The sequence below is a fragment of the Sarcophilus harrisii genome, chromosome 1, assembly GCF_902635505.1.
Source record: "Sarcophilus harrisii chromosome 1, mSarHar1.11, whole genome shotgun sequence".
Taxonomy (NCBI): Eukaryota; Metazoa; Chordata; class Mammalia; order Dasyuromorphia; family Dasyuridae; genus Sarcophilus; species Sarcophilus harrisii.
In genome coordinates this window covers 49,482,988-49,510,644 of record NC_045426.1, presented here as the reverse complement: position 1 = coordinate 49,510,644, position 27,657 = coordinate 49,482,988, and the positions used below count along the sequence as shown (strand labels likewise).

The 27,657-nt window shown below is 38.8% G+C and overlaps 1 protein-coding gene across 11 annotated transcripts in view; it reads right to left on the bottom strand.

Annotated features, from left to right (window-relative positions):
- Positions 1 to 839: 839 nt before the first annotated feature.
- The window catches only part of SETD5 (SET domain containing 5), a 71,815-nt gene continuing 44,997 nt past the window's right edge, over positions 840 to 27,657 (bottom strand). For 8 of the 11 annotated variants that reach the window (XM_031954534.1, XM_031954524.1, XM_031954543.1 and 5 more), the window contains 11 exons: positions 27,041 to 27,295; positions 25,698 to 26,018; positions 25,075 to 25,317; positions 19,824 to 19,953; positions 16,161 to 16,414; positions 12,631 to 12,687; positions 10,301 to 10,753; positions 9,081 to 9,379; positions 7,959 to 8,098; positions 3,777 to 3,865; positions 840 to 3,443 (listed from right to left, as the gene is read on the bottom strand). In XM_031954534.1, coding sequence (XP_031810394.1) covers positions 2,847 to 3,443; positions 3,777 to 3,865; positions 7,959 to 8,098; positions 9,081 to 9,379; positions 10,301 to 10,753; positions 12,631 to 12,687; positions 16,161 to 16,414; positions 19,824 to 19,953; positions 25,075 to 25,317; positions 25,698 to 26,018; positions 27,041 to 27,295 — 2,838 coding nt within the window. In that variant the 3' untranslated portion in view covers positions 840 to 2,846. The remainder of the gene's footprint in view (positions 3,444 to 3,776; positions 3,866 to 7,958; positions 8,099 to 9,080; positions 9,380 to 10,300; positions 10,754 to 12,630; positions 12,688 to 16,160; positions 16,415 to 19,823; positions 19,954 to 25,074; positions 25,318 to 25,697; positions 26,019 to 27,040; positions 27,296 to 27,657) is intronic. The other 3 variants (XM_031954559.1, XM_023498158.2, XM_031954565.1) reach the window with 2 other exon arrangements.

Here is a 27,657-nt window from a genome sequence, read left to right as displayed (position 1 = left end):
TCCTATGGCCTCTAGAAGAAAATACAAACTCTTCTAGTTTTCAAAGCCCCACAAAAAACTGATAACAACTCAACCTTTCTAGCAGCCAAACCAGCCTCTTCTCTGCTCCTAACAACACCCCCACCTCCCAGTCTTTACTGTGGCCACCCTCCACCCTTGCTTTGGCCTTGAAAGCCCCTCTCTTCCTTTTAAGGGGCAGTTTAGGCACCATGAAGCCTTTTCTGATTCCCCCAGTGCTAGTATTCTTCTCCAAACTAGCTTGCAGTCAGTTACTTTTGCCATGTTTTGTATGTGTGTGTATGCTCATATGAACATATTTAACATCCTATTTCTTCAAGCTATGTTTTTATATTCCGTATTCATCCCTCCCATCAGAATGTATATTCACTGCAAGTAGAATCCATTTCATTCTCTATTCTTGTAGCCCCAGAGTCTGGAACATCAAAACCACATCTTACTTATTAACTAATCGCTGCCCATCTCACGACTTTGTTGCAAACAAATGATATGAAGACCTTTCTAAAGTTTTAAGGATTCTGTGGTTCTTACAGTTCTGCCCCACAATGAATGAAGCAACACCATCTACTTTTTTTCTGGGAGAGCTCCTGCTGTACTTGACAGGCATCCAAATGCCTATTACGGCTATGTTTCTGGTTATATTTCAAGACTTCAGAGGACAGAGATGGCACCTTCCTCACCTTGACATAATAGTCAATCATCAAATCTCTCCATTCATGGGAAGACCCTCACTTCCTCCACAGTGAATTTTGTGAAAGGCCAGCATTGTAATAAACAGGTTCCAGAACATGTCAAACTCAAAGGAAGGAAAATGTTTAACTTTTTGATTATCAAGGTAAGTATTTTATTATAAAAATTATTACATCTCTTGTGAAAGTTCAAATGTTACAGCAAGGTGTAAACACTCCACTTGAGAAAGAAGTGACACTTCTTTCCTTCCAAGAGTTCTTCCCCCCCACCCCCCTCCCCATCCCCTAGGAGGTCTGGTCTCTACAGCACCCTGCCCACACAGAGTGGCTGGGGCTTCTGCATGTGCCAGGCAGGTCCAAGACAGCCTGCCAACTATGCTCTCTCCTCTGCTCACTGTGAAGAGGAGAATGTAAACCCCAGCCCAAACGGAGAGGCATTTACACACATTTTATATAATATACAAAGAAACCAGCATCCCAGGCGACATGATTCTCATTCCCAATGCTCTCCCAGACTGATGGGCTCTTGTAGGGGAATGAAGTACTTTGATGTTTCAATTTAAAAAAAAAAATCTTCCCCTTTTTTGAGCAAACACCTGATTTCAATTTTGGAAATAGTGAAATTTTGTAACAGTCACACACAAAAAGAGAAGACTGTGCATATGATAGTTGTGGAGAAGGGGAAGAGAAAAAGAAAGTGGAAGAGAGGTGGGGAAGGAGGTGGGAGGAAATATGGAGGGAGACTCACAGTATTATCCTGTCCAAAAGAAAAGAAGGTCCACTGCAGCACCAGGGATTATACCTGTTGTATATTAGCTAAACCTACTATGGTTATAACTGAATATAAAATTAGATAAATAAAAACACGCCAGATATTACCGTAAACAAGTGAAAGAAATAAGCTAGCGACTGTATGGAATTTAACGATTGTGCTCCCCACGCAGGCCGGCTCCAGAGCTCCCCCAAGGGTCTATAGCAGGCACAAGGCCTGAACGGGGGGCATTCAGGCTGCTCACATGCTGACCCCAGACAGCACGGACGTGCCTGGGCCTATATGCAGCCTCATAGGGGCAACCCTGCCCCCACCATCAACCCTCCCCTAAAGAAATGCATGACACCCACATGCAATCCAAGGGTTGGAAGTGACAGAGCGAACCCTGCTGTCACAAATGCACATTACCCATTCAGGGACACATCCCATTGAGCAATCTCCCCGTTACACAAATGCACTGAATGTGACAGCTAATTTCAGATCCTCTCAGACATGGGGGACAGGAAAAATTTAAGATTCAGATGATCCCCAAACCATATTAAATTCCAGTCTCCTTCCTGATAAAAACTTATTAGGACCTGTTATGTAGTAGCATAAGTGGCCGATCAGATCTGAATTCTCTTTCTACCCACCGGAGGAGAGGTTAATGAATTATGAATGGCTAAGAAGGGACTTAAGGGGAGAGAGGTGAACAGCAGCAGAGAATGGATAATCAACCCCTGAATAATCCAGAGCTGGCTGTAGCCTCATCTTTAGAGGAGACATCCCTTAATCACAACACATGCTCCAAGCCCCTCCCCCCTCCCCAACTACCCATTTCTTGATGACTCTAGGATAAAAGAAAGGAAGCATTTGTTTTCTGCTGACAAATCTTGGCTAGATTTGTTGGTGACTGGAATGATCATTTAAGGGAGGAATGCCCACTTTCCATGAGTGTTTTGAGAACCTGACCCTATTCAGATGGCTGTAAATTTTGTTTCCCCTTATTTTTTTTCCCATAATGGTTTTCAAATCGAAAAAGATGTCCTCACTGCAAAAAGTGACTACAGGTTATGGGCACACTGGGAGATGGAGGCTTGACACAAGTCATTGCACTTAGAACCGTTATTAACTGAAACACCATTGGCTTTTCAACAATGTACCCTACAGCAGGGAGAAACTTCTTTACAGTCTCCACTTTAGACAAGATTTACATCTTCCTCCAAGGCTAGAGGCCAACAATGCTCACAAGTCTTGCTCTCATCATCCAGACCCAATCCTCTGGCACCCTACATTCCCCTCCACAGCAACATGCCTGGCCCAGGATCCAGAGGCCATTGGAAGCAGCTATGGGCTTATTTAGTTCAGTTTGCCCAAATCCAGAAGCCCTAGGAAAGTCCTGTCTGAGTTTTTACTCCAGACCCCTGCAGCTGCTGTAGTCTATATGGATGCACCCCCCCACTACCACGGTGTGGGTAATGCTGTGAATTGGAAACTGTGGATACCCTGGAGGCCTGGAAGGTAGCTGACTGTCCAGAGCTGGGCAGGTTGATAGTCCGTAAGTCTGATGGCAACGACCTAGAATTTTGGGCGAAAGAGGTGGAACTCCAGGTTCCTGTGCTGGACTGAGAAACAGAGTCTGAGGAAAGAGAGTCTGAGGGGCCTGGTGGGGGAGGACTAGCAGCAGCAGAGGGGCAGCTCCTCTTCTGGACACTGCTGCTTCCAGAATGTGGCTGGCTGTTGTAATACCCTGGTGTCCCAGCAAAGAGTCCCAGTGAGTCTGTGGGTGCGGAGTGAGCAGGGCTGGAATAGGATGTAGAAGAAAGGGAGGATTCCGAAGAACTGTGGGAAGGGGTGTTTCCAGACCTCAGTGCTGCAGTGCGGTAACTGTATCCTGGAGATTGCGTGGGGTGTCCTTTGTAGGGGGAAGAACTCTGTTGAAGGAGGCTCTGTGACTCTGTCCGTGGACTGTCACATTGTAAGAGCTGGAAAAAAAAGTGGAAAAGAACAGTATGAGGAGTTAACAGATACTCTGTTCTCCCCTCCCCCCCCAAATCCCTTTATCTTTGTTGCATATAGCTGTGTAGAGAACTAAAAATTTATCAGCTTATTCATACTATCATAAACATATTTTGGGGTGATACAAATAATGAAAAATATGCCATCAGTCTATGTCTATTGTACTTACATAAATTCATTAAGCTAAATATGTATTTGGAAAGTTGCTATAAAGTAGTTAAAAGTGACTTTTCCATATGATTTCATGCCATCACATCAAGTCATGATAGCCACTTCTCCAGGGGCAAGTCCCTTCTTACCTGGTAGCTATATCTGGAAGGGCTATAAACAGACGATCCCTTAGAGAGAGCAGAGCTTGCTACCTCTGGGCCTTCTCCCTCTGCAGGATCTGGAAAGGAGAATAGACAACTTCAACTTGACTTCTTAGAAAGATAATAAAAGCACCTCTCTTCTATGAACTTGAAAATGGACTAGCTTATCTTTAGGGAAGTTCAAAAAGTGAAAACTAGGCTACCCAGGGATGAACTTTGGGCCACAACTATGTCTACAAAGACACAGATGAGGAGCTAGAGGCGATGATTTGGAATTCTCTTGAGGAAGGGACGATTCTCACTGATAAAAGTCAAGAAGCCCAGAACTGTCTAGTGCTATAACATGTATTTGCTCCAATGTGAGTGATATATTAGGGAATGTTTTGAGCATTCTAAGTGTGCTTCTCAATTTTTTCAAGAATGCAGAAAGCTGTACTGCTTAACAATGCCACAAGCTGCAATATTTCCAATTTCCATTTCTACAAAGTAATGTCAGATCTTTGTCAAAGTGAAGTGTCGTATTTACTGTTCATTTTCTAGTAAAGTAGGAATTGTAGGTAGAGAAGGGTTAGTCTGCACCAGCCATCCCCTCCTGCTATAGCCTCAGCCTCCAGCCCTGTAGATCTCAATTGTCAGTTCTGCAGGGAGGGAGGTATGTTTACAGGTGGCTAGGTGCAGGCCAAATGGCCTGGAAACTAAAGGCGCTGCCATTATTTATGGGTGTATTAATTTCTTTTTTTATTTTTTTTTTATTTAATAGCCTTTTATTTACAGGTTATATGCATGGGTAACTTTACAGCATTAACAAGTGCCAAACCTCTTGTCCCAATTTTTCACCTCTTGCCCCCCCACCCCCTCCCCCAGATGGCAGGATGACCAGTAGATGTTAAATACATTAAAATATAAATTAGGGGTGTATTAATTTCTTAACCATTTAACATGTATAAAACTTTGTGATTGTTTTTATTGAATTCCCCCTTCCCCTCCCCTTTTTTCCCAGTGTGCCACTAAGTTTTTGAGTGCTGTGACCTTAACCCTTATTGTTCCATAAGTCCTTTGGTTTTTAGTGTGCAATTCTGCGTAGCATAGTACTTTTTGGGAATGCTTGTCACTTGGTAGCAGAACTCAGTATATGCAGTGTATATGTTTTATGATTCCAGGCTCCCTTGTATACATTTATCTCATTTATGTCTCACAGGAACCCTATGAGGGAAAATACAAGACAAGGATGATTTTCTCCCCACTTTTGTTTATAAAGCAACTGAGGATTAGAAGTTGGGTGACTTGCTTAACAGTCTCTCAGACAGAAAATGGAAAGATGACACAAATCCCAAATTTAGAGTTTGTTTGGGTATCTCCTGCTGCCTCAATAGGCCAAAAGCATTTGCTATCCATTAAAGCCTTTCTGTGGATCCTCAGCATTAAGCATGTTGCTACGTAATGGAATGATTTAATGGAATCGAATCTACCTCCCTGCTGCTGCCAGAGTGAGTGGAATATGGAAGGAAGGTAATAATAAATGGTTAACTCTGGGCTCATACAATAAACATTTGTTCTGACTCCCTTGCCCTTCTCCCCTTTGTGGTTTATGGAGAAGTATTTCCAGCTTTTTGGAGGAGATCAAAGCAAACTTAAATAGTCAAAAGCTAATAGTGAACTAGAAGAATAAAAATGAAAAGGTATGGTGCTCAACAATGGCCAACTGTAACCTGATTAATTTAAACAAACTGCAGATGTAAAAAAAAAGATGCATCAGATAAAGTAAGAATTGAACCACAATCTTCATTTCTTGAAAAAAAAAATACAATCAATAACATAGCTAGAAGATCAAAAAAGCCTAGAAACCTCCTTAGCCATTTCATAATAATGAAATAATCACATCAAATAGATGTTGGATCTGACCAGAGAGGATCCAAAGGCAACACTGGGTAAGAACACAAATTTATTGCAAACCACAGAAAAAAATAAGCTTACAGAAAGCCTGAATCGATACCTAGTTGGAAAATAGTAACTAAAATAATGCTTTAACTATTTTTAGTTAGCAATTTAAACTATTCCTGAGAAAATTAAAGCAAGAAGCTTTGGACAGTAGACAACAGATGGGACAAGAAACTTAACAAAACAAAACAAAATCTCCCCTGTGCCATCCCTCCGCTCTCAATGAATGACTATGAAATTGTCATGTTTGGATTTAACATGTCAGTCCTGCCATGGGCTGTAGGTCACATCATCATTGCCTGACAGGTGTAGGAGATGTACATTTTGAAGAATGGCAGGTGTTTTATTCCCTCTCCCTACCACTGAGGGTATGATAGTTAATTGAAAAAAGAAAACTATTATTATTTTGATCATATGTATGAAATCTTGCAAAACACATTTCCACATTAATTTTTTTTTTTTTTGCAAAAGAAAGCACACTAATGTATCCCCAAGAAAAATAAAATGAATAAAATGCTTTTCTATATAAACAGAACAAAACAAAAGGAAGCTATTAACAATGCTGGCCCAAAATGAGGGCAGGCAGAAGGAAGTTTAAAAGGAAACATAAAATAACCACTGAAAGAAAACAACTTGGACACATATATTTTTTTAAAAAGTAAGTTATGTGACAGAAATCTTGTGATTTTTTTTCTGCTCTAATATATAAAATATATTAAAAAAAATATTTTTTTGGGGAGTATTTATGACATGGAAGTCAATATGAGAAAAGTAGATATTATTTACACTAATGTACAGAGAAGATCTGGAGTAGAGGAATGAATTTTGAGGGTATCTATTTTGAAGATATGTAAAGCTGAAAAGGATACTAAAAGATAGGAGGAAAAAGTTAGGCAATTAAAAGGTGATCAATAACCACTACTAACGCCATATGCCAACTTTCCCATCTCTATAAAACTTCTATTATAGACAGGAAGATCCTACAGATGTTATTTGCTGCTGTTGATGACATTTATATAGCACTTGAAAGGTTTACAAAGGATTTTACAGTTGAAGAAACCAAGATAGAGAAAAGTTAACTGACTTTCTCAGGGACATACTGCTCTAAGTGTTTAAGACTAGATTTGATCTCAGGACTCCTTGATTACAGATCCAACCCCTGACTCCATGATAATGCTTTCCCCTCTCCCCCGCCCCCCCAGTTAGTGAACTTTTCTAGTTGTATTAGGTCTTAGAATGATGCAAAGGTTTCTAAATAAGATCCTAATCATTAAAGAGATTTGTCTAGGGGCAGCTAGGTGGTGCAGTGGATAGAGCACCAGTCCTAAAATCAGGATGACCTAAGTTCAAATCTGGCCTCAGACACTTAACACTTCCTAGCTGTGTGACCCTAAGCAAATCACTTAACCCCAATTGCTTCAGGAGAAGGAGGGAGAGAAAGAGAGAGAGAGCTAACCAGGGGTGTGCTAGTAAATGTGAAATGTATGTATCACAAACTTTATGGTAGAATTGGCCTTAACATTTTTCTCTAATACTTTCATAAATCTAGACGATTTACAAAACAATAAACCAAGCACTGGGTATACTCATGATGAAAATGTACCAGTTTAAGATGGCTCCAGCACAACCTTGAGCCTATAATCATCCATAAAGTTCTGAAAAGCCGAATGGATGAAAATGACATTTCCAGGGCTAGTCCATCAGTCCACATACATTGGACAAAGACTACAAATGGACATGACAGAAGGAAGAGAGAAGGCTAGGTTATCTTATGGAGTTTACACATTGATTTAGTAACTTCAGGCTCCTCTTTAAAAGTTCATCTTTTAAACACTCATTTTTGTCATGATGCTATATGGCTGTTAAAATCATGTAATGTCATGGAAGTTTCTGAAGAATTCAAACTGATGGTTATGTCTGCCAAGGGAGAATTTTTGGTATGGTAGATGCTGGCAGGTCACAACATATTACAAGCGAAGAACTACAAAGCAGTAATGGCATAAGGGACATCATCAGAGAAGCCTATGATGGAAAAGAGGGAAACTTAAAACAACAATGAAGAATAAATCGTGGGAAAATCCACTGTCTACCACTGTCCCTTGGTACTCTTAAAATGTCAAGTGAACTAAGTTGGAAATTCAAGTGTACAGAAGATGTCTATGGTTTCAAAACTTTGGCTCTTCTTATCTATTTCATCTTCTGAGGCCATGACAAGGGGAGGGCTTGGCTCACCTGATTCTTTCTCAGCAACGTTCTCCCAGGCCGGGGAGGGCTCCTCTTTCTGCGATACCTTCACACTGCTACTACTGCGCAGGACCTTTTTCAGAATGCCCCGTCCCTCTCGGAGACGCTCCACAGATGTGGGAACCATCCTGGGAAGGTAATAAGATACTATTTAAATAACTGAAGAGTCCTCTGTAAACTAAACCCCACCAGGTATTCTTTTATCTACATTTTAAAATCATGTTCCTTGGGACCAATTCCACTAATAAGACTAGATGTGAAATGGACACTACACATGAAGAATCTGACTGTGACTTTATCCCACTCTGAAAGGCAGCTTCATTTATACTGCACCGTGTGAATTCTGGCTATATTACACAGTTGTTTTCTTATAACCCATTCTTTCAAGGCAAGGCCTCTAACAATTCTTCTCTGAAGGCCCCAGTCCTTGGTGACCATTCTTCCTCTCCTGTTTGCATGGGAAAGGACCTTTAAGAACATTTGATCTAGGTTGTTCCATTCCTCAGACAGACAAAAAAACCTCAGACCTGGAGATGGAGAAACATTTGTACTGGTGCCCATAAGTTAGCAACTCGGCTAGGCATAGGGCCTGCTCTCATTGCCATGACATAAGGTTATCCTTCAGTGATTGCTCTCTCCAACACTGCTGGTTTAGGTTTGTTTATTTGGTACCTGACAAAATAAGATGGTTGTTGCTTTTTCTCTTATCTTTTTTTTTTTTTTTTTTCCCCCGCACATCCACTGCCTAGCATAGTGTTCAGTACAAAAGATTCACTAAATAAATGTAATGATCAAGAAACCATCTGAGTGGAACTAGGCTAAGCTCACAAAAACACTTACCTTTAGAGCAAATGAGCAGAGGAGGTCATGGCAGTAGCTACCAACTTTCAAAGTTAAATGGCGAAGGACCGTTTCTTGGGTTCAGTGGTCTTTCTTAGGTTAGCAGTGAGAGTGAGAGCTGTGTTTTGATACAATTATACTGACTGACTGAGAGGAGGAAGGAGGTTGATCTCTAAGAGAAGCACACCAGTACTTTCCAGGCAGAGTTTAGAATGGCTTTAGAAGAACTCTTTTTATAAAGAATCAAAGTAAATACAGTCCGATACTCACCACCTACTGCTGATATTCTCTTGAGGTCTGCAGTGAGATGAGGAAGTAGTACCCCTGGGGTCTGTAGGGCTTACATCATCCACTGGGGGGACAGAGGAATGGGATGGGGAGAAGCCCCTGTGAGGGGAGGATGGGGCTCGGGCTAAAGATCCCTGGACACCATAGGTTTCAGTGTCAGACACTGAGCTATTGCTGCCTTGCCGGGTGGGAGTCCCTGTACACCGTACAGAGTCACCTCCCAAATTCAAAGAGTTCTCCTTGGCTTCCTGTTTCCGTTTACGGTACTCTAGCAAAGACACCTGGGAAAGTGAAAAAAAAAACAAGGCTTTAAAGTAAGACAGCTCTATTATATCATCAGAAAAGGAAAACAAACAGAAGATTAAGAAATGTTTAAAGTGAGATTGGTCTATGGTTGGCACTGGTAGGTGGCATAATGGATAAAGTACCACTCTGGAGTCTAGTCTCCCAGACCTCAACTCCCTGAGTTCAAATCCAACCTCAGATATCTACTAGTTGTGTAACCCAGGGCACCTAACCCTGTTTGCCTCAGTTTCCTCAATAGAAAATGAACTGGAGAAGGAAATGTCAAAACAGTATCTTTGACAAAAAAAATCCCAAATGAGGTCAGGAAGAGTGGGACGTGACAAACGGCTCAACACCAAGGGTTCACACTAAACACGCAAATCATGAATGAAGTAGGCAAAAGTTCTGACAATTTTCTCAGTGTGAAAGCCAAAGCTAAGCCTTAAGAAAGCCGTAGTAAAAATGATATAGAAGGAATTAAGAGATTTACTCTTTAAGAAGCACAACTAATTATTTGGTGCCTCAGTACTTCAGCTCCATGATGTTATTGCTGTTAGGTTTTCAAATCCAGAACGTTTTCAGATGTCTTATATTAGGGCAATTATAGACTTAGAAATGCCAATTATACCTTAAAGCTCATGCAGTATATAGAGAATTGAAGCCTAATGGTTACTCTCCCTATTTTACTCATGGGGAAAACTAAAGTAAAAGGGAGTAGTAGTTTGCTGTTTATTCTTCAGCAAGCCAGGACAACAAATCTTGGTCTTTTATTTTTATAAAGTATACCTTTCTGCTCCGAGTTCCTAGAAGGAAACATCGTAACCATGTTTATCTGTATATGTAGAAAAGGAAAATTGTCTGTTGCCTGCATTTTAAACACAGCTCTTCAGTGGTCGAAGAAATGTGAAAACACTTGCCTTTTTCCTTTGTGGTGGGTTCTGGGGGGCAGGCTTGACTCCATCATTGGCCTTCTCACCACAAGGTGACATTGATCCACGAGTTATATCTTTAATTAGACTGTGTTCATGTCTGCTGGAATACCCTTCTGCAGGAGAGCTGCAATACCTCCCATCAGAATTTAAAGGTTTACCTCGCAACAGTCCATCTGCTCGAGGCATAGCGTTCAAAGGTGAGAAGGCATACATTAAATTAAATTCTGTCCGAAAGGCCTGGTCTGAATTCCTTAAAAGGGTCTGTGGTCCATCTCCATTATTGCCTTGGTGGCTGCTCTCGGACGTGGGAGGGATGGAGGGCTGAGAGGTCAGGTCAGATTGACCTGAGTTGAGCAAGACTTGTCTCTCCAGGCAGTTGTTAGTGTTAGGCTCAAGGTATCCTACCTTTGCCAAATCCAGGTCTGTCCGGAGACCAAGCTGGAAAAACAGAAACCAACGAAGACATGGGGTAGGGGAGAAAGTGAGAGGGGGCAGAAAGGAAGGGAGTAAAGGGTACAGGTGAGAAAGTGAGGCAGAAAAGATGGGGTGATGGTAGTGGAGGAAAGAAAACCATTAATGTCTGCAAAAGCTCCACATAATGACAGTTACACAGGCCAGATGTCTAATTAACCCCCAGCCTTTCCCTACACTGCTTTAAGTCTTTCCAGAGGAAAGCACTCAGGAACTAAGAATTAAAGGATTGGTCAAATGAGACTATCTCATCTGCTCAGCTTTTCGAGTTTGCTGAGTCACCTTGTAATATAAATAAGGGACTTGCAGTAAAATAAGGGAATTACCTGAGCCCCATGCACGTTATAGAAGTGAGACTGGTGTCTTAAGATAACTGGCTCCTGATGTATTCATTTCTAAATTAATACTGATGGAGGCTAGGAGGGGGAAGGGCGAAGGAAAGAAGGGTGGGGGGAGAAGGAAAGGGGAGTATTTAAGTTACTAGTTCAATCAAGATGAATGGTATTAAAGACATCAACCAACCAGTACTTCCTTCAGTCATTTATCCATTCATTTTCACTGTTAACCAGGTCTGTTTTACATCCAACTTGGTGATCATTCCATTCTTAGCTTACCATCTAGGTACACATCAGCACACCACAAGATCAACAGCACAGCCCCAATACAGCACAACATTCTAGAACCATCCATGCACTTAGACTGTATCTCATCAGCCATATGTCACTACTTTACAAACTATGTACTGGTTACAAATTGCCATCAAGACATACACACGCGGACAGTCAATTACCAATAATCGATCAGTTGTGTAAACGCTACTGAAGGAGGACATCATTCTTAACTATTGATATTTCCTCTACCTGGAATGGTACACCAAGACACTGCATCACTACAGCACCTAAGAGTCTTGAGCACCAAGAAAAGACAGATCTCTCTCTTTTACATTACATTTCAAAACATATACTTCCTCACCATTAAAACATCGCCACCTTCACCTTTCAGAGACCATCATGTGATTGATATCTATCCCATGGTTTCAATTTTGGGACTTGACCCATATATTCTGGAAGATTTCATACTTTTTCACTTATGAAGCTCTGGCAATAAAATCTTCACCTGCTCTGGCCACGGCATTACATCTTCCAGAAACAACCTATCATGGTTGGTCTTGCTGCTATTTAAGTCAATGAAATCACCTGGTAAAAGCATAGCTAGCAAATCTCAATGAAGATCTTATTTATTAGTTCTCTCCAGTATTTGGCCATATCAGGTAAAGGCAGTCAATTAGGAAGGTTAGCTCATTCTAAAAGTCAGAAGGCAGAATAATCATCTCATCATCAAAAAAATATTCAACACCCAAAACACAAGTAAATAAAAAACTCATGTTTTTCCTATGGTGCATCAGGGACAAGCTATTTATTGACCAAACTAAGACCAGTCCCTTCCTCTCATAAGCCTGGGAAATAAACACAAAAGTAGCTCAACTTCTAGTTCAGTTAGTTTCTCTTCTCCTAAAACTGTCTGGGAGCTCCCTTTCTCAGACATTTTTCAATATGCCTTCAAACTTAACTTTAGTACTTAATCATTCTTTTCACAGGGCGATTCCTTCACTGTCTCACATGCAAACCACACAATCACTTGCCTTTCCTTGACCTATATTGTGATAATTCCAAACAGTCACACATTCTAAGATTCATTCAACTTACTGGGAAAGATCAGCCACCCTCCAGCCCATAACCCCATTCACACTCTTCCCTTGGTCCCTCCTCCCCACACACTCAGGTCCACACTCATGCACACTCACTCTCAGCCTCCGAGTGTGATTGAGATGGTGTGATAACTACCTCGGGTGACAGGGACTCGGGCCTATGCGCAGGGGAACTCTCAGGGGAGGATATGTTCTAGAGGAGGGAAAAGCATCTTGTTATTCATCTACTCAAAGTCAAGAAGCAAAACAAAACAAAACAAAACAAAAAACAAAAACAAAACAAAACAAAAAAAAAAAGTAAAAGCAAGCATAGATGTTAGCCATGACTTTTCTTATCAGAATGCATAGGGGAAATACTCAACCGTAGAACTCATCCCAATGGTCAATGACTTGGCACATTAAATGCTTCCTGGTACTTTAGAAAGCATTTAAATCAAATCAACTGTTATTTTTTTTTCCATGCTATAACTAAATATCCCAAGGGGATACTAGTTAAGAATTAAGATTGGTACAGTTCTACAGTATGATATTTCTTTATATTCTAGATCAGAGGTTGGCAACCTATGATTTGTGAATAATGAGGTGAAACCTAACTTTTTAATTATTGGTGGCATTCTATCACTCCCCCTTAATCTAAATAAACTGTTTTCCTTTATTTTTTCCATTTCCTCCTATCTTTCAGCTGACTATGAGAGGAGCACAAGTACCTACTATTGCAGGAATGCTATTTAGGTCCTGGTAGCCTTCTGGACTAGAGAAAGTTCTGTTCCACAAGGGCTACACATTAGGAATAGGGAACATCTAGTTTAAAGGTAATACCTGGCCCTTTGCTTAACTTCTTATAACTCACTATAATCTTTATTTCCTTCCAAATAAGTATCTATCAGGTTCCCATATTACCTCTCCCAGATGTTGAAATTTAGAAATATATTATAACAGATCTGAAAGAGTTCCAGGATTAAGATTCAGGGCCTGATATCTTAGAGACATTCTTAGTACTTTTACTCTGAAATGACATTCTCAGAGATAATCATTCTTAAGACTAAAAGGAATAAATCATTTCTTTTAAATGGTGATATGGAGAGGGGAAAACTAAATGGTTGCACTAATAAGACCTATGCTACCAGACCTGAAGGGAAGAGTTGATATAATACTGGATAGATTTTGCCTAAATGGAAAGTTGAAAAGCAGATGGAGCTGTGGGCTTGGTAGACTGTGGCCAGCAGTAGAGGGAAACATTAAGACTATTTCAACATAGGAGTCTTGATGGTAGAAATATGGAAGATCTGGGGAATTTTTATCAAGCTAGTGGATGGAAGGAAGGATGTAGGCCAAAGCACTGTAGTAAAATCTGGAGAAGGGAGGAAGGAAGGAAGGTTGTAGGGATCAGGATTAGGGATAATCTTTCACATTAACTTTATTTCCTAACATCCCTATTTTCTCTTGACTTGGAAAGTTTTTTTGTTTTTTTTTTTGTCTTTTGTCTTTGTCCTGAATAATTTTATTTCCCAGCCTCTCCCTCCCAACTTCAAATTACTTCACTTTGCTATTATGGCCAGTTAAATTTATTTGTTGCATTCAATGAAGAAAACATTCACTTAAGTTTATGAAGTGGGAAAGTTCAGCTTGATTTTGACTTTCTTCTTTTAAAAATCAGACTCCTCATAATTAAGCTGTGATTTGTTTCCCCACTGTGGAGCTAATCCTTTAAAGATAAAAGACTTCCCCTACCCCTGGACTAGAATATAGGAAAACATGACAATTAGTGCAGTGACACTGAACGGGTCAGAAGGTGAAGTTTTGCTTTACTGATAAGAAAAGCTTTAATATTCCTTAATTAAATCAGATTTTAGAACAGTTGTTAGTGCTGTCTCCTTCCTAAAATTACTTTGTATTTGCTTATTTATGTACATGTATTCTTAGTAAAATGTAAGCTCTCCACAGACAGGGACATTTGTGGTTTTGTCTTTGTGTCTCCAGTGCCCCTAGCACAATGATTTTGAAATGTCTGTTGATTCTGATGCATTGTGGGTTTTGGAGACAGGGATTCTATCTATACAAATAATCTACTAAATGTTGTCTTAATGTTATACTAAGAACAACATTTCATAAAATTAGTTTTAGAGGGTTGTTAAAAAAGGATCTCCTGCTACATACAACAGGAGGTACACTAAATATCAAGCTTAATTGACATGGAAGGGAAACTCTCTTCAGTTTCTAAATTCCTTCCTGATAAAGAGTAAAAATTAGATACCACCATGAAAGAGTAAATGAATAGGCACAACCTAGATTTATTTGTGAATTGCTGAGCTGGAAAGCTTGGGTGTAAATCCCTTTTACGTGGTGGGAAATGGGAACAAAGGGCTGAATGGCTAAACCAATTCTGGAAAAAAAAAAAAATTGATATTAGTAAAGCAAATAAAGATTGGGCTCCTATTACTACAATTCTTTTTCCTCTGGGAGAACTTTATTCTGTGAAAATTTTCTACTATAAAACTTTTAATTTGCTAACTGAAGAATTAGCTTCAGTTACAATATAAGTGAGGTCAAAATTCAAATGGACTGAATTGGTTGGTTTCATAGCCAAATCCAGTGAAGTTAATTATATTCAAGAGTCTTCTCCAAAGTGGTATTTGATGTAGTCCATTCAATTTGGGCCTGGGAAAGCCAATTCCAAGATTGTAATTTTGTGTGTAATCCACCCTATTTCTGACCTGGCATTTATATGATCCAATGTCTTGCAGGTCAAGCAAGCACTCACCTAAGCTCTGAAGGGAGGGCAGAGATGCCTCTGTGATCAGCTAGAATACTTACTTCTAACCGGGAACACCTGGAGGAGTAAAATCTACATACAGGCAGAGCCTTAGGGGCAGAGCTGAGCATGCTCAGTTAGAACAGATTTTGCTGAAAAAGCAGGAAGATGGTGTCTTTTTTAGTTTAATTATGTATGACACCTATTAAAGCAACATGCACAGATGGATGTTTAATATATTCTACCCAGCAAACCTCTTGTCACCCAAATTGGAATATCTCGGGATTACTCCTATAAAGAGCTTAAGTATAAAACGGATACATTTCTATCATATACTGGACAACAGATGATAAAAATGTATGAAACTGCCGTGTTAATGGCTGCTTGCCTTCTCCTAATTTCTAGACAAGACAATGATGTGAACTGATGTGAAAACATTCACGTGCCACAATGTTCCATGAAACTAAAATGAGGCAGTAATACAAAATTAACAAAAAAAAAAGAAAAAAAAAAAGAAAAAAAAAAAAAAAAAAAAGACTTCACTACTCAGTCTAATTGGAATCTCCAGATTGGTTTCATGTGGCTGGTCTGTGGGGCTGGAGGCTTACTGTTTTTAGGGGACAAACTACAGATAAAGCAGGAAGACTAGCATGCTTACTGCCAGCGGGATTGAAGGTTCATGAACTGGCATGCAAAAGAAAGGCAATGGGATGGGTGGTGTCACTAGTCCTGTTCTGTAGAGATGGTGACAATTCCTAAGATGTAAGACTAAGAGGTGGCCTTGAGAGTTCTCACTTGCAGAGACAGTGTGAGGCACATGATTAGACACATTTGTGGAATGATTACAGCTGTTGTGGGTGTATAATGTATAGGGTCATCATATCTGGCCCCTCCCAACACCAAACCCCAATCACCTCAAACTGCAGAGGCGTATTGCAGCGACTAGTAGCAAGAGATGGGATTGGGGAGAACATCAGGCCATATCCATTCCGACATTCCTCCTCTCCTGGAAGGGTCGAGCAGGGTACGGTAAGCTGTGGGCTCTGCGAGCTGGGGATGGAAGGGATGGGAGGCGGAGGTGTGATGGGAGACAGAGGCCTCAGTAACTTGGTAACGTTCTGCTCCATCAGATAGCGAGACTTCCATTTCTTTAATGGGCTCAGTAAGTCTGTGAAATACAAAGCTTAGATGAGAATTTGAAACTGTAGCTTAACAGGAGGATCTGTAGTAAAGCCATTAATCTCCAACACACAATGCTTTTTAAAATTCCTTTCTTCTGGTAGTCTTGTTCCATTAGTAATTCTCCCTATCAAAAAAGAAAGTCCACAAAGCTTCTACTTATGTCTCCCACTATAATTTTCAAAACTCTCCCAATTTTTCAGACAACTCCAAACCAATTTTGTTCTTATTTCTGAGGCTCTCTCAAGTAACAATCTTTCAGTTCAAATCAAAAAGGCAACTTTCTTATCAAGAGCTCATAAAACCTTTTAAATTTATCAGAGAGAATGCAATCAATTTTTATAAACGTTCTTCATTCTTTCTCACATCAACAGTTATCACTAATTCCTATTCCGCTTAAGTTCATTCTGAATGCATTTTGGCTCTTTTTTTTGTCACCTTCCCTAGAAATTTGTTCTGTCTTCTAATCTTAGTAGAATTCTATAAATAAGTTTTCCAATTCATATTTAGCAACTCAATTTTAAATTTTAAATTATTTCCTAATTTTAAAAATCATCACAAATACTTGAATAAATTCTGCAAAAGACCAAAAAAAAAAAAAAAAGTAGAAAAAGCATTTTGAGAATGAACTCAATTTTCTGTATTTCTCAAGCAGCAAAAACTTGCATAAAGTTATAAAATGATCCTGTTGATCACAGATTAACTCACAGTTTATATCTTTACTCACAAACCTCTATTTATGGAGGAAGCTCATCTCAAAACATCTTATTTCTCACCTGGCTAAATTATTTTTGGAATTTTATGGTTTTTCCACTAAGCCCCCAACAACCCTTCCCTCTCCCCTTTTTCAACTTCCTCTGGTATGTATGTTGTCTTCCCTCATTAGATTGTAAACTCCTTAAGGGCAGAAACTGTCCTATTTCCCCCTTCTTACATATTTATATTCTCCACACTTTGCAGAATGCCTGGCATACAGGAGGTGCTTAATAAATGTTTATTATTGACCCTCAACTCTAAAGTCTCACTTTCAACCCTATTGTTCAACTGAAACTGCTCTCCAAAGTCAATAATGATCTCCTGACAAATCCAATCTTTACCCTTCTTGATCTTTCTGTATTCTGTCTTCAATCACTGTCTCTGATTTGATTACTTTCTTCTCTTTCCTGGTTCTCTCCCTAAGATCTATTCCCCACTTTTAGTTTCCTTGGTTAAATCTTCATCCAGGTCATGCTCACTAACAATGGGTGTCTCTCAAGGCTCTGTCTTAGGCCCGCTCTTCTCTTCTCCCTCTATACTGTTTTGCTTGGCAATCATTGGCTCCCATGGATTCAAGCATTATCTTCATGGTGAAGAATCTCTACTTATCCACCCAGCCCCAATCTCTCTGCTGACCTTCAATACTGCATCAATAGTTTATTGGACATTCCGAACTGGATATTCTCAACATGTCCAAAACCAAACATAATTTCCCCCCATCCTCTCCTCTACTCAATCAAGATTATCACTCTCCTCTTTATGTCCTGACTTCTCTCCATGACACTGTATCCATCCTAGGGCTCAGCCTTTATCATCTGACAATCTTGCAATGACCTCTTGTTCTACTTGCTACAAGTCTCCTCACTCCAGACCACCCTCCAGTCAGCCACCAAAGTAATTTTTCTAAAGAGAAAATCTTCCACGTGTTCCTCACACACCTACTCTATAATCCTAATGGTCATCTATCACGTCCAGAATTAAGGATAAAAACCTATTTGACATTCAAAGCCTTTCATACCAACCTGTCCTGCCTCTCTCACAGCCCCAGTTTTCTTTATACCTCCAGTGACAGTGTATTCTTTGAATAAAATATTCCATTTCCCCACTCTGGACATTTTCATTGGCTATCCACTCTGCTTAGAATTCTAGTAGTGCTTCATTTAAGTTGCAGCTAAAATCCCATCTTCTTAAGGGAAGCCCTTTCTTGATTCCCCCTCTTAAATATAGAGAGAGACATTTCCAATTTATCCCTATATAATAGCTTGTCTGTCAGTTATTTGCATGTTGTACTCCTCATTAGACAAATTTCTGTATTTTGCTTGTCTTTGTATCCTTTGGACTTAGCATAGAGAAGGAATTTAATATTTAATGAGTGAAGATACTATTCAGACATACTTCACTTTCACTGAGAAACTTATCATTAAAGATCTTTACCTCACTTATCTAGAATTCTTTCTGCAGGGAGGAAAACCGTCTGGATAATTTTCCAATCATCTCCAGTTTCTCTGATACTTAAACACTGAGGATGATTCTAAATTGGTTTGAGGTTTACCTCTCTTAAAACAATTTTACACTCATTATGGAAATATATTAGGAAATGGCTAATTAGTAAATGATTTCTCTTTATCCACCCCTCCCGCCAACAGAGACATTGGAGATTTGCTAACTCTTTCCTCAATATTACTACTTCATAAATTTCCTTGTACCTTTTCTAACATAAATGAACTTATTGCTTTAAATTAATCTAACCTTTTTATAACCAATTCTGCCATTATCTGTACACTGTCTAGTTCCTTGTCTGTCATCCTGGGAAAATTGATTCCTGATTTTAGATCTGTCTCTGAAAAGACAGATGTAAATATAAAATAACTATTTAAGATAGTAATGCTATTTCTTTTGTTTTTGTGGCTGAGCAGACTTAAGATCTCACATTAACAAATATAAATTGCTGAAAAGTTACTAATCTGTACTGGTAGAGCATGCTCCCAGGGAAGAAATTCTACCCACAAATACAGAATGATTAGTAATAACTATGCAATTTTATAGCTGCTTGAACTTGTCTAAAGCTAAATAGCTCCTATTTGTCAAAGGTGGGATTTGAACTCAGATCTTCTTGATGCCACAGCTGGTCCTCTATCCATTATACCACATGGATTCTTAACATTTTACTCCTAACTAACTAAACTTAAAAAAAAAAAAAAAAAATTAAGACTTATGAAAAACCTTTGGCTGTATGATTTTCCATGTTACAAAGTTCCAGAAATTCCAATGCAGAATTGGTGACTCTTCTGCAACTTATGGTCTGAGGAATTGGGATGTTAAGTGAGTTGCTAAGGGTCACACAATCATCATGTACACATCTTCTTGGCTTTAAAGCAGCCTTCTCTATTCACAACGCCATGGTACTTGGCTTCCAAAAAACAACAAACCCCAAATTCTACTAATTTTACAATTATTTAGAAGGGCCATGCAGACTATATCTTGGTATTATAAAAGCATAAATTCTTTAGATAAATGGTGCAAAGTGAAACAGAGTGGCAACTGCTATTATGCCTCACAATTTTAAGCAATCAGCATTTTTTTGCTTTTTAAATCAAACCCTTTTCTAGTATATATTCCTAAAGTTATATTCAAGTATATACCTGCATTGTCTTTGCAGATGCTAGAAGAATTACTGTTCTCATTGCTTTGGTATAGATGCTGAATTCTATTCTCTTGGGGTACAGATGAGGTTTGAGTCATCCCTTCTTCTAGGGCTTGCTTCATCCAGCGCTGAAATAAAAAGGTTCAATAAACAATCAGTAATAATGTCTTTTAAACATATGTTTACCTATGTAAAGCAAGTTAACCAAGATATCATGTTAATTAGTGAGGAATGCCAATCAACAAACTCACTCAGTTTTGCAAACTAACACATGTTCATGTCCTGTACTTCAGAATAAACACACTGCTCAAACAACTCCTTGGTGGGGGGGGGGGGGGGGGAGAACAACAATAAAACCCAGGAAATTGGCTTTTAGAATGAGGTCCAGAATAGTGAAATTGATGGATAACTTAAGTTCTTTTCAATTTTTCTGGACTTCTGAAGCATTCTGAGATTTCCTTGATTATCCCTTCTCATACAGAAAACAACCAACTAAAAAACAAAACAAAACAAAACAAAACAAAACAAAACAAAACAAAACAAAACAAAACAAAACATACACCCAGCCATCTCTTGGGGTCATCTATGCCATGCTGAGAATACCTCTTGAAGAGGGACGAAATCTGAAGATAAAAAATGTGTTACTACCGGTATCACAACATGCTCCCACTGATTCAATTCTTTTCAAATGTAATATTCTGGGGTGTCTTTCTAACAAATGCTATGATTAAATTATGTACAATTAATGCGAATCACTAGAGGAAATAACCTTTAGGAGAAACCAAAAAGGGGGAAAAAGTCAAACAAAAAAGCTCACTAACCACCTACAAATTTCTGTAAGGATTATCTGTGCCTAAATTAATACTGAAGATAGGGAACACTTTGGGTCACACTATATAAGGTTAGCATAGCTGAATTATGTACCCTGTGGAAGAGAGAAAATTTCTTACCTCTAATTTGTGTTCTCTTAAAATACACAGTTGTAGGATCTCACCACTCTGTGGCTCTCCTGCCCTAACACAAGACAGATTGGATTTTGATAAACATCAGTTTCTAAGTCAAACCCTCCCTCAAATGGGAAGAGTAAGGGTGAATTATAATTTTACATCTTTAGAGAACAAGAATTATAGGTAAGTAAATAGTCTCTTCAACTAGAGAGAGCAATTCTAATAGATCTTTTACTCTTGGAGACCCCAAGAACGTTTTTGGAAAATTTGGTTAAAAAAAAAAAAAAGTAGTTAATTTTTGCCTCAAAAGCATCACATAGTGTCATGATTTCCAATGACAAAATTATAATCAAAATGAGTATAAGTATATAAAGATAGCTCTGGTTATTTTGATAAATATCCACTTTTCAGGATACCAAGTTGTCAGAAAAATATAGGACATGACCTCTCTTACCTTCAAAGTATTGGTTTCAAAAATCATAGAGCTAGACTGAAGTTCAAATATTTCAAATACTTTATTGGAGAAATGAGGATATTGAAAATACGAGTTCAAAGGAAGCGAGTAAACAAACCTCACTGCTTCAGATGTTCTCTGCAGAGAATCTCTCTTTTTTTTGGAACAGTCTGGACTGCTTGTTTGTGGTCACTATGTTTTTCCTGAATTTAATTTTTTGGGGAGTTTTTTTTAAAATGTCAAGAGCCTAAAAAAAATTAAAATTGGTTCTAATGATAATGTAACATGACACCACTAAGACTTCAGGCAGGGTGGTACCAAGCAATGAAAATACCCCATAGCTCTAAGTTTAAACAATTTTAGAAAACTCTACAGGCTAATCTCTCTGGATTGTTGGAACTTTCCGTAGTACTGAAGACTCTATAGAGAATTTTTTTAAATCTAAAAAGTTCCAATTAAATCTAAGGATTTAAAAACTTGGACTAAAAACTCTTCCATACAAAGCACACATTATTTTTTAAAATGTCTAACTTCCTCATATGAACTACTATAGTCTTTGAAAAGAAAGCCCTGGTAATGATACCTCTTTATAACCCTGTGTGTTATAGGATGTTCCATATGTCGATATTGTTCTATGTACTAGACAGTTCCTGTCAAGAGACGCTATCATCTTACACTTTTTTGGCACTTTTCCCAATCCTGGCTCAAATACCTCAAGGAGTACTGAGCAACCAGCACATACTCAAATATTTTCTACTTTGAAATTATGTGAAGGAGAGTACATAATTAAAATTATTAAGTCTTTAATGCACACTATTAAATTTTAGTTCAAAGGGCTTTGCTTCAATTAAGTAGTATGATGAGTGTTTTAATGAATCAAGGATAATAGCTGTGCCAATCCATAGCTTCTTTTTTCAATTTTATCTTCAGAGATTTAAAGAGACATAGTGGGGCAATACTGACAGAGAATAATGCCTTTTAAAAACTCCATGCAAATCACAAGACCAAACTACAAAAATATATACTCTTACCCCCAGTTAATTTTTCTAGCATTCTAATATTAATATAAAGTTCAATTCTATAACAACAATTGAAATTATATTAGATATTCTGGGGATCAAAATTACATACAGATAAAACTTGGATCTATGTTGGGTCCTTTAATATTAACTAGTCTACCTTTTAAATCACTAATCAGAAGATTCAATTGCATCACTTGTTTTCCTAAAACTGTGCTCTTATTATTTATTTATTTTCAAACAAGATATATATTATTCCTAACTCAAATATATGTATATTTCCTATTTAGACAGTTTAGGCCAAAAATGTATTTCAAGCAATAGTTTAGTATATGCTGATGTTTTTACCATGTTCTTTATAAGAGGTAACTTGATGCAGATGCAGAGGAAAGAGCACTGGCTCTTTCATTTAATCTTTCTGAACCTCAGTTTCTTCTTTTTAAAAACTGGGGGAAACAATGTGTGTGTAAACCTAAAAACATTATATAAATGCCAGTTATTACTATTATTATTATCACTACATTAAAATCATGATGCATTTTCACAATTTTTTAAAATTAATTCTTTCAAAATAAAGAACCACTGCATTATATGATTGTTCTGATGCTCTTGAGAGAAAAGTGGCTATACATATTCCACATAAAGCAAGAGAGATGAGAAGATAAGAAGAGATTGAATTCTTGTCTAAGTGAGAATACTACTGTCTTTTTGACAAAGAATTAAGAGAAGAGAGAGTAGTAATACACTCAATTGAGACAGCTCAAAGGAATGCTTCTGCCTACCATATGTGACACGGCCACAACCACATCTTTTTAAGTCCCTCAATTCTCCATTTGGTAAGGAAGATGAGTTCAAGAATAAACAGAAGGCAAAGGGGAGCTGAACCTGGAGTCAAGCATTGAATCAGAACTGTAAGGGATTCAGATACAAATCTGCTTCAGTCTTCTCTAAGGACTCTATTTTCTCAGATAGTTGTCAACCCTTAAGAGGGCAGGAAAGGACATTCCATTACCTACTATAGTAACATTTTAAAGTACTTAATACTCTCAGGAGTGTGCATTATGTCCAGTTACAGACATATGAAAGGAAACATTTTTCTTTATGGGTGCAACCTATACCCCACCACTACTTTAGACTAAAAACTTATTTCCCATGCCTTAGAAAGCTGGCTCTCATTTCTACACACACATTTTCAAAAAGCAGAATTAAAAAAATTTGCAATCTAGTTAGGAGTGGATAAATGCCAAGTACACAGGCAGACAATTTCCTGTTTTCTGCCATCACTTTCCTGTTATAATTGGTGGGAAGAATGTTCAAGTCTTTGCTATACAAACTTTTTTTTCTTCTCAGATAGCACCTGACACTTATAGGTACAATCTTTCTAGTTGTTTAGGTATGAGGAAGTTCCTGAGATCAAAACCCTCTTTTCTAGTTTGGTAAATACCCAATAAAATTATTTTTAAAAAATACTTTCTGGGATTTTCTATAAAAAGCATGCCACAATTACTTGTGCAAATACTAAAGCTGATCATTGTTATGATTCTCAACTACTAAAGTAGTCTAAGCTGCTCAAAGAAATACCTTAAATTCCACTAATTGTGCTTCATAAATTTTCCCACACAAATTGATGATGAGGGTCACAAATACTTCAATAAAGCATGCAAGAAGAAAGGAGCCCACACTCTGGGTGAGTGTTGCTAGGCTAGCAAGTGGGTGCCTTTCCTCTCTCTATGATCCCTGCGCCCTCCTCCCTTCTGTATCCCACCCTCCTTGCTTATCCCTTCCCTACCCCCATTCCCACCCCCATTGTTCCTTCCCCACTGCCCAAATTATTTCTGCTCTGCAAGGGAGGAGGCAAGCTGTAAGTGTGGAGGGGTCAGGAAGGACCTGCCTGGAGTTGGAGGCTTCAGCACATCAAATAATTTATATGGAACATCCTCATGTATGTGATGCTATAGTTCCAGTGGAGGAGGGCAATGTGGCTGTCAGCCATGGCAGACATTGAGGAAAGCAGCCTGAATCCAAGATCTGAGGATAAGAGAAAAGGGAGTTCCAGGGAACAGACTCTGCCTCCAAGGAAAAAGCTCTCCTGAAGTTCTGGTAACAGGGAAAGGGCACTAAAAGGTCACCCCTACTCTGAGCAGGCAAGGGACCTTCTTTTGAGAAAGAACTCTGGAAAATACCTAGGGCCTGTGGGGAATTCATGAAGAAAATGACATAAGTAGGCATCATTGCAGCTAGATCTAAATAGGCAATAGGAAAGGGCACAGGGGGTGGGGGTGAGATACTCAATACACCCCATAGATACTGGGGAATCAACAATTCAAGTAATATAAGTCAATTGCATTAGGGGAATGTTCAAAAAACAAAACAAACAAAAAACCAAAACAGGAATCTCATTTTCCCCCCTAACCTCTATCAGATGATGATAATAACAACTGAGTTACTTTTAAAGGCTAAGACTTAGTTTTTTTCATTTATCAAAGACTGCTATAAAGGACCTAGTTCTCATACTCATGACAAAAATTTCATTCAACACTTCTCTCTCTCTCTTCTACCTATACACCAGTCATCAACTATTACTTACTTTTACCCAGCATTTTCAAGGGATCTCACAAAAGACAACAGCAAATACTCACAAATTTGAGCATCTAGAATGTAGTACTTTCCAACCTTGACCCCACTGACTTCTTGATGCATCAGTATTCATGGAGGGATAACTAATTCATTATAAACCCACATATAAAATATGGCTATCCGGAGAACACGTAGTCGGCAGATCAGGATTACAGGTATCCCAAGTGAGAAATCACATGAGCCTAGACATACCTTCTTACATGAGCTGAATGTGCCATCAAGAAGAAGGGGCCTTCGACGCCTCTCAGGGATGAAGGGCGAGCCAAAGCGGATGTAGTGTTTGGGGGTGGTGCAAATTAACGGGGAATGGACAAGACCAGGCAACATGTTGAGGGTTGTTGCCAGCACAGTTGGGTCCGTGGTGATTCGTAAGGGGCACTCGACGGGGCACTCGTGCTTCTCTGCTTTATCATTCAGCCATTCTGTAACTAGATACTAAGGCAGAGAGAGAGCATTAGCAGATGCTGCAGGAGAATCAGGATAGTAGTGCAGATTGTTTCTCATGTGAAAATACAAGAGACCAGGAGCAAGGGCAGCTAAACTCACGTGAGCTGTGTGAAATCACTTTTCACCCAAACTTATGAAGTAAAGTTGCTTTTAGAAGTTATACTGTATTTTCTAGTCTCTTAAGTGAAATATCAAAGTAGAGCATGAAAACCTCAACACAGTACATCAAAACCACATTTCCGAAAATTTAAGACTAGAATAGTTTAACTTGACAAATACACTGATCTCCACTCTCAGACTCTATTACAGGTTCTCTCATTTTAAAGTGAGACAGGCTTAGCCATGCCAACCTGATGACAATTTCTCACCTTTTTGGTTTTAGGGTATTTGAAAGCAGCCCGGTTAACCTGGGTACCAGTAGCCAATACTACTGCTGGGTCAGACCCTGTCAATGGCCTGCTTTCTCCTATATTGTCCACACTTCCAACTTCAGCTGGGGTCACAGAGTTACTATTTCCTCCTTCATCCAGAAGAACCTGTGATAATTCCACCTGCTGTGAATTGGCCTGTTTCTGACGCTTTAGTCTTTGGGCTGAACTGGTTCGGTACCGAGAAATTCGACTTTTGGGTCGAGGCCTAGAGGGTCTTGATGGAGTTGGCTTGATGACAGGTTTTTCAGTACCAGTATCCTAAGAAAACAACATCAAGATTAAAGAAATTTATTATAGCAACTTACTTCTTCTCTAAATATCTTCTTAATATCCAAAGATGAAAGAGAGAAACTCAAAAACTAACTTTTCAACAACTCTCAAGCACAACTCCCTCACCCCACCCTCAAATAGATATGTACTTTAAAGCAACCAAAAACGGGCAATCACTGCTTAATTTATGAAAGGGAATTTGGAAATGAGACAATGCATATCTGTATGTATGTATAGGTATGAGTAAGTCTTAAAGCACTATATAAATGTTAAAAGACAATCTGATTAATTCTACTGCTCATGGGCTTTTCCAGAGTAGATTTACAATCAAATTAAACTTGGGCAGCTATGTGACACAATGGATATGACAGATTTGCAATTAGCAAAATCTGAGTTCAAGACCTGCCTCACACATCTATTAATCACAGAACCTTGGACCTAACCTCCCCCAGGCTACAGCTTCCTCACTTGTATAGGGATGAAATGAAATTATATATAAAGTACTTCGAACACCTGAAAGCAGTATAGAAATGTTAAGGTTTATTATTATCAGGCTCCTAATAACAGAGTTCTTAGCAGAAAGGGATTGAGGAAAGACAATTTGTTTCTTATTAAGATGCAAAAATCAAACATTTTTGCTAAAGAACAGAGTTTAACGTTAAAGTCAGAAAAGGAACATATGTGGTGATTTTGGCTATAAGGACTTTATTATGATCATAGGAGGTTCTGTGTATAGAAACAGATTAGGAAAAGAATTTTTTGTGAGGTTTCTAGTCATTACTGAAAACCATTCAATTCCAGCTGGCTATCTGCTCCTCACCCCCAGCCCCAATGCCAAATGTCAGCTTCAAGTGTTAACAAAGGGATCAAAATGTGATGTTAAGCAAAACTATTCTTTTTATCATTACAGGATATCATAGATAGGATATCATTATTTATTCTCTAGATATACAATTTTCAATATTATGATGGCAAGCCCTTTAAAGACTTTGTTCTTTTGCTCCTCTTACCCCTGCTTGGGCAGACCTCCGGGTATTCACCCCCACGCTATTTGGGATGCCTGGGATGGCCACACTGAAAGCAGAACTCCTGTCCTCAGTTTCAGAGCTCTCCGTTTTTGGCTCTTCTAGCACAGAAACCTCAGAGCCCGGGGTCACCTCTACATCCAGGCGGCCCCTCTCCAGTGGCTGCTCTCGGCGCCTTTTCCTCTTCTCTAAATTTTCAAACATATGCATGATTGCTTCAACCTTCCTCTCTTCTCGAGACTGGGGAAAGTAAGGGAGGACGGAGCATTAACCAAAGTCTTCAGCAAACGAAAAAGCAGAGCACCAAGACCGGTTAAGATAAAAATAACACATTAACTTCGAAGATCGGGAAAACCAACATCAAGACAATGTCAAAAAGGAAATTCAGATGAATTAGTTTGACTAGAGTGAAAAAACGTTTGACAACAAGCATTGAGATGGACTCATAAGGTACAAAAACATATAACGAGAATATTTCCCTGATCCTCAAAGAAGTTTACCTATAGCTATATGTTAAAGATGCATAGGCAAAAATATCAAGATAAATGATTTGCTTAAAATTGAAACATTTAATGAAAAGGTGATAGGTAGAGTAGAGAACA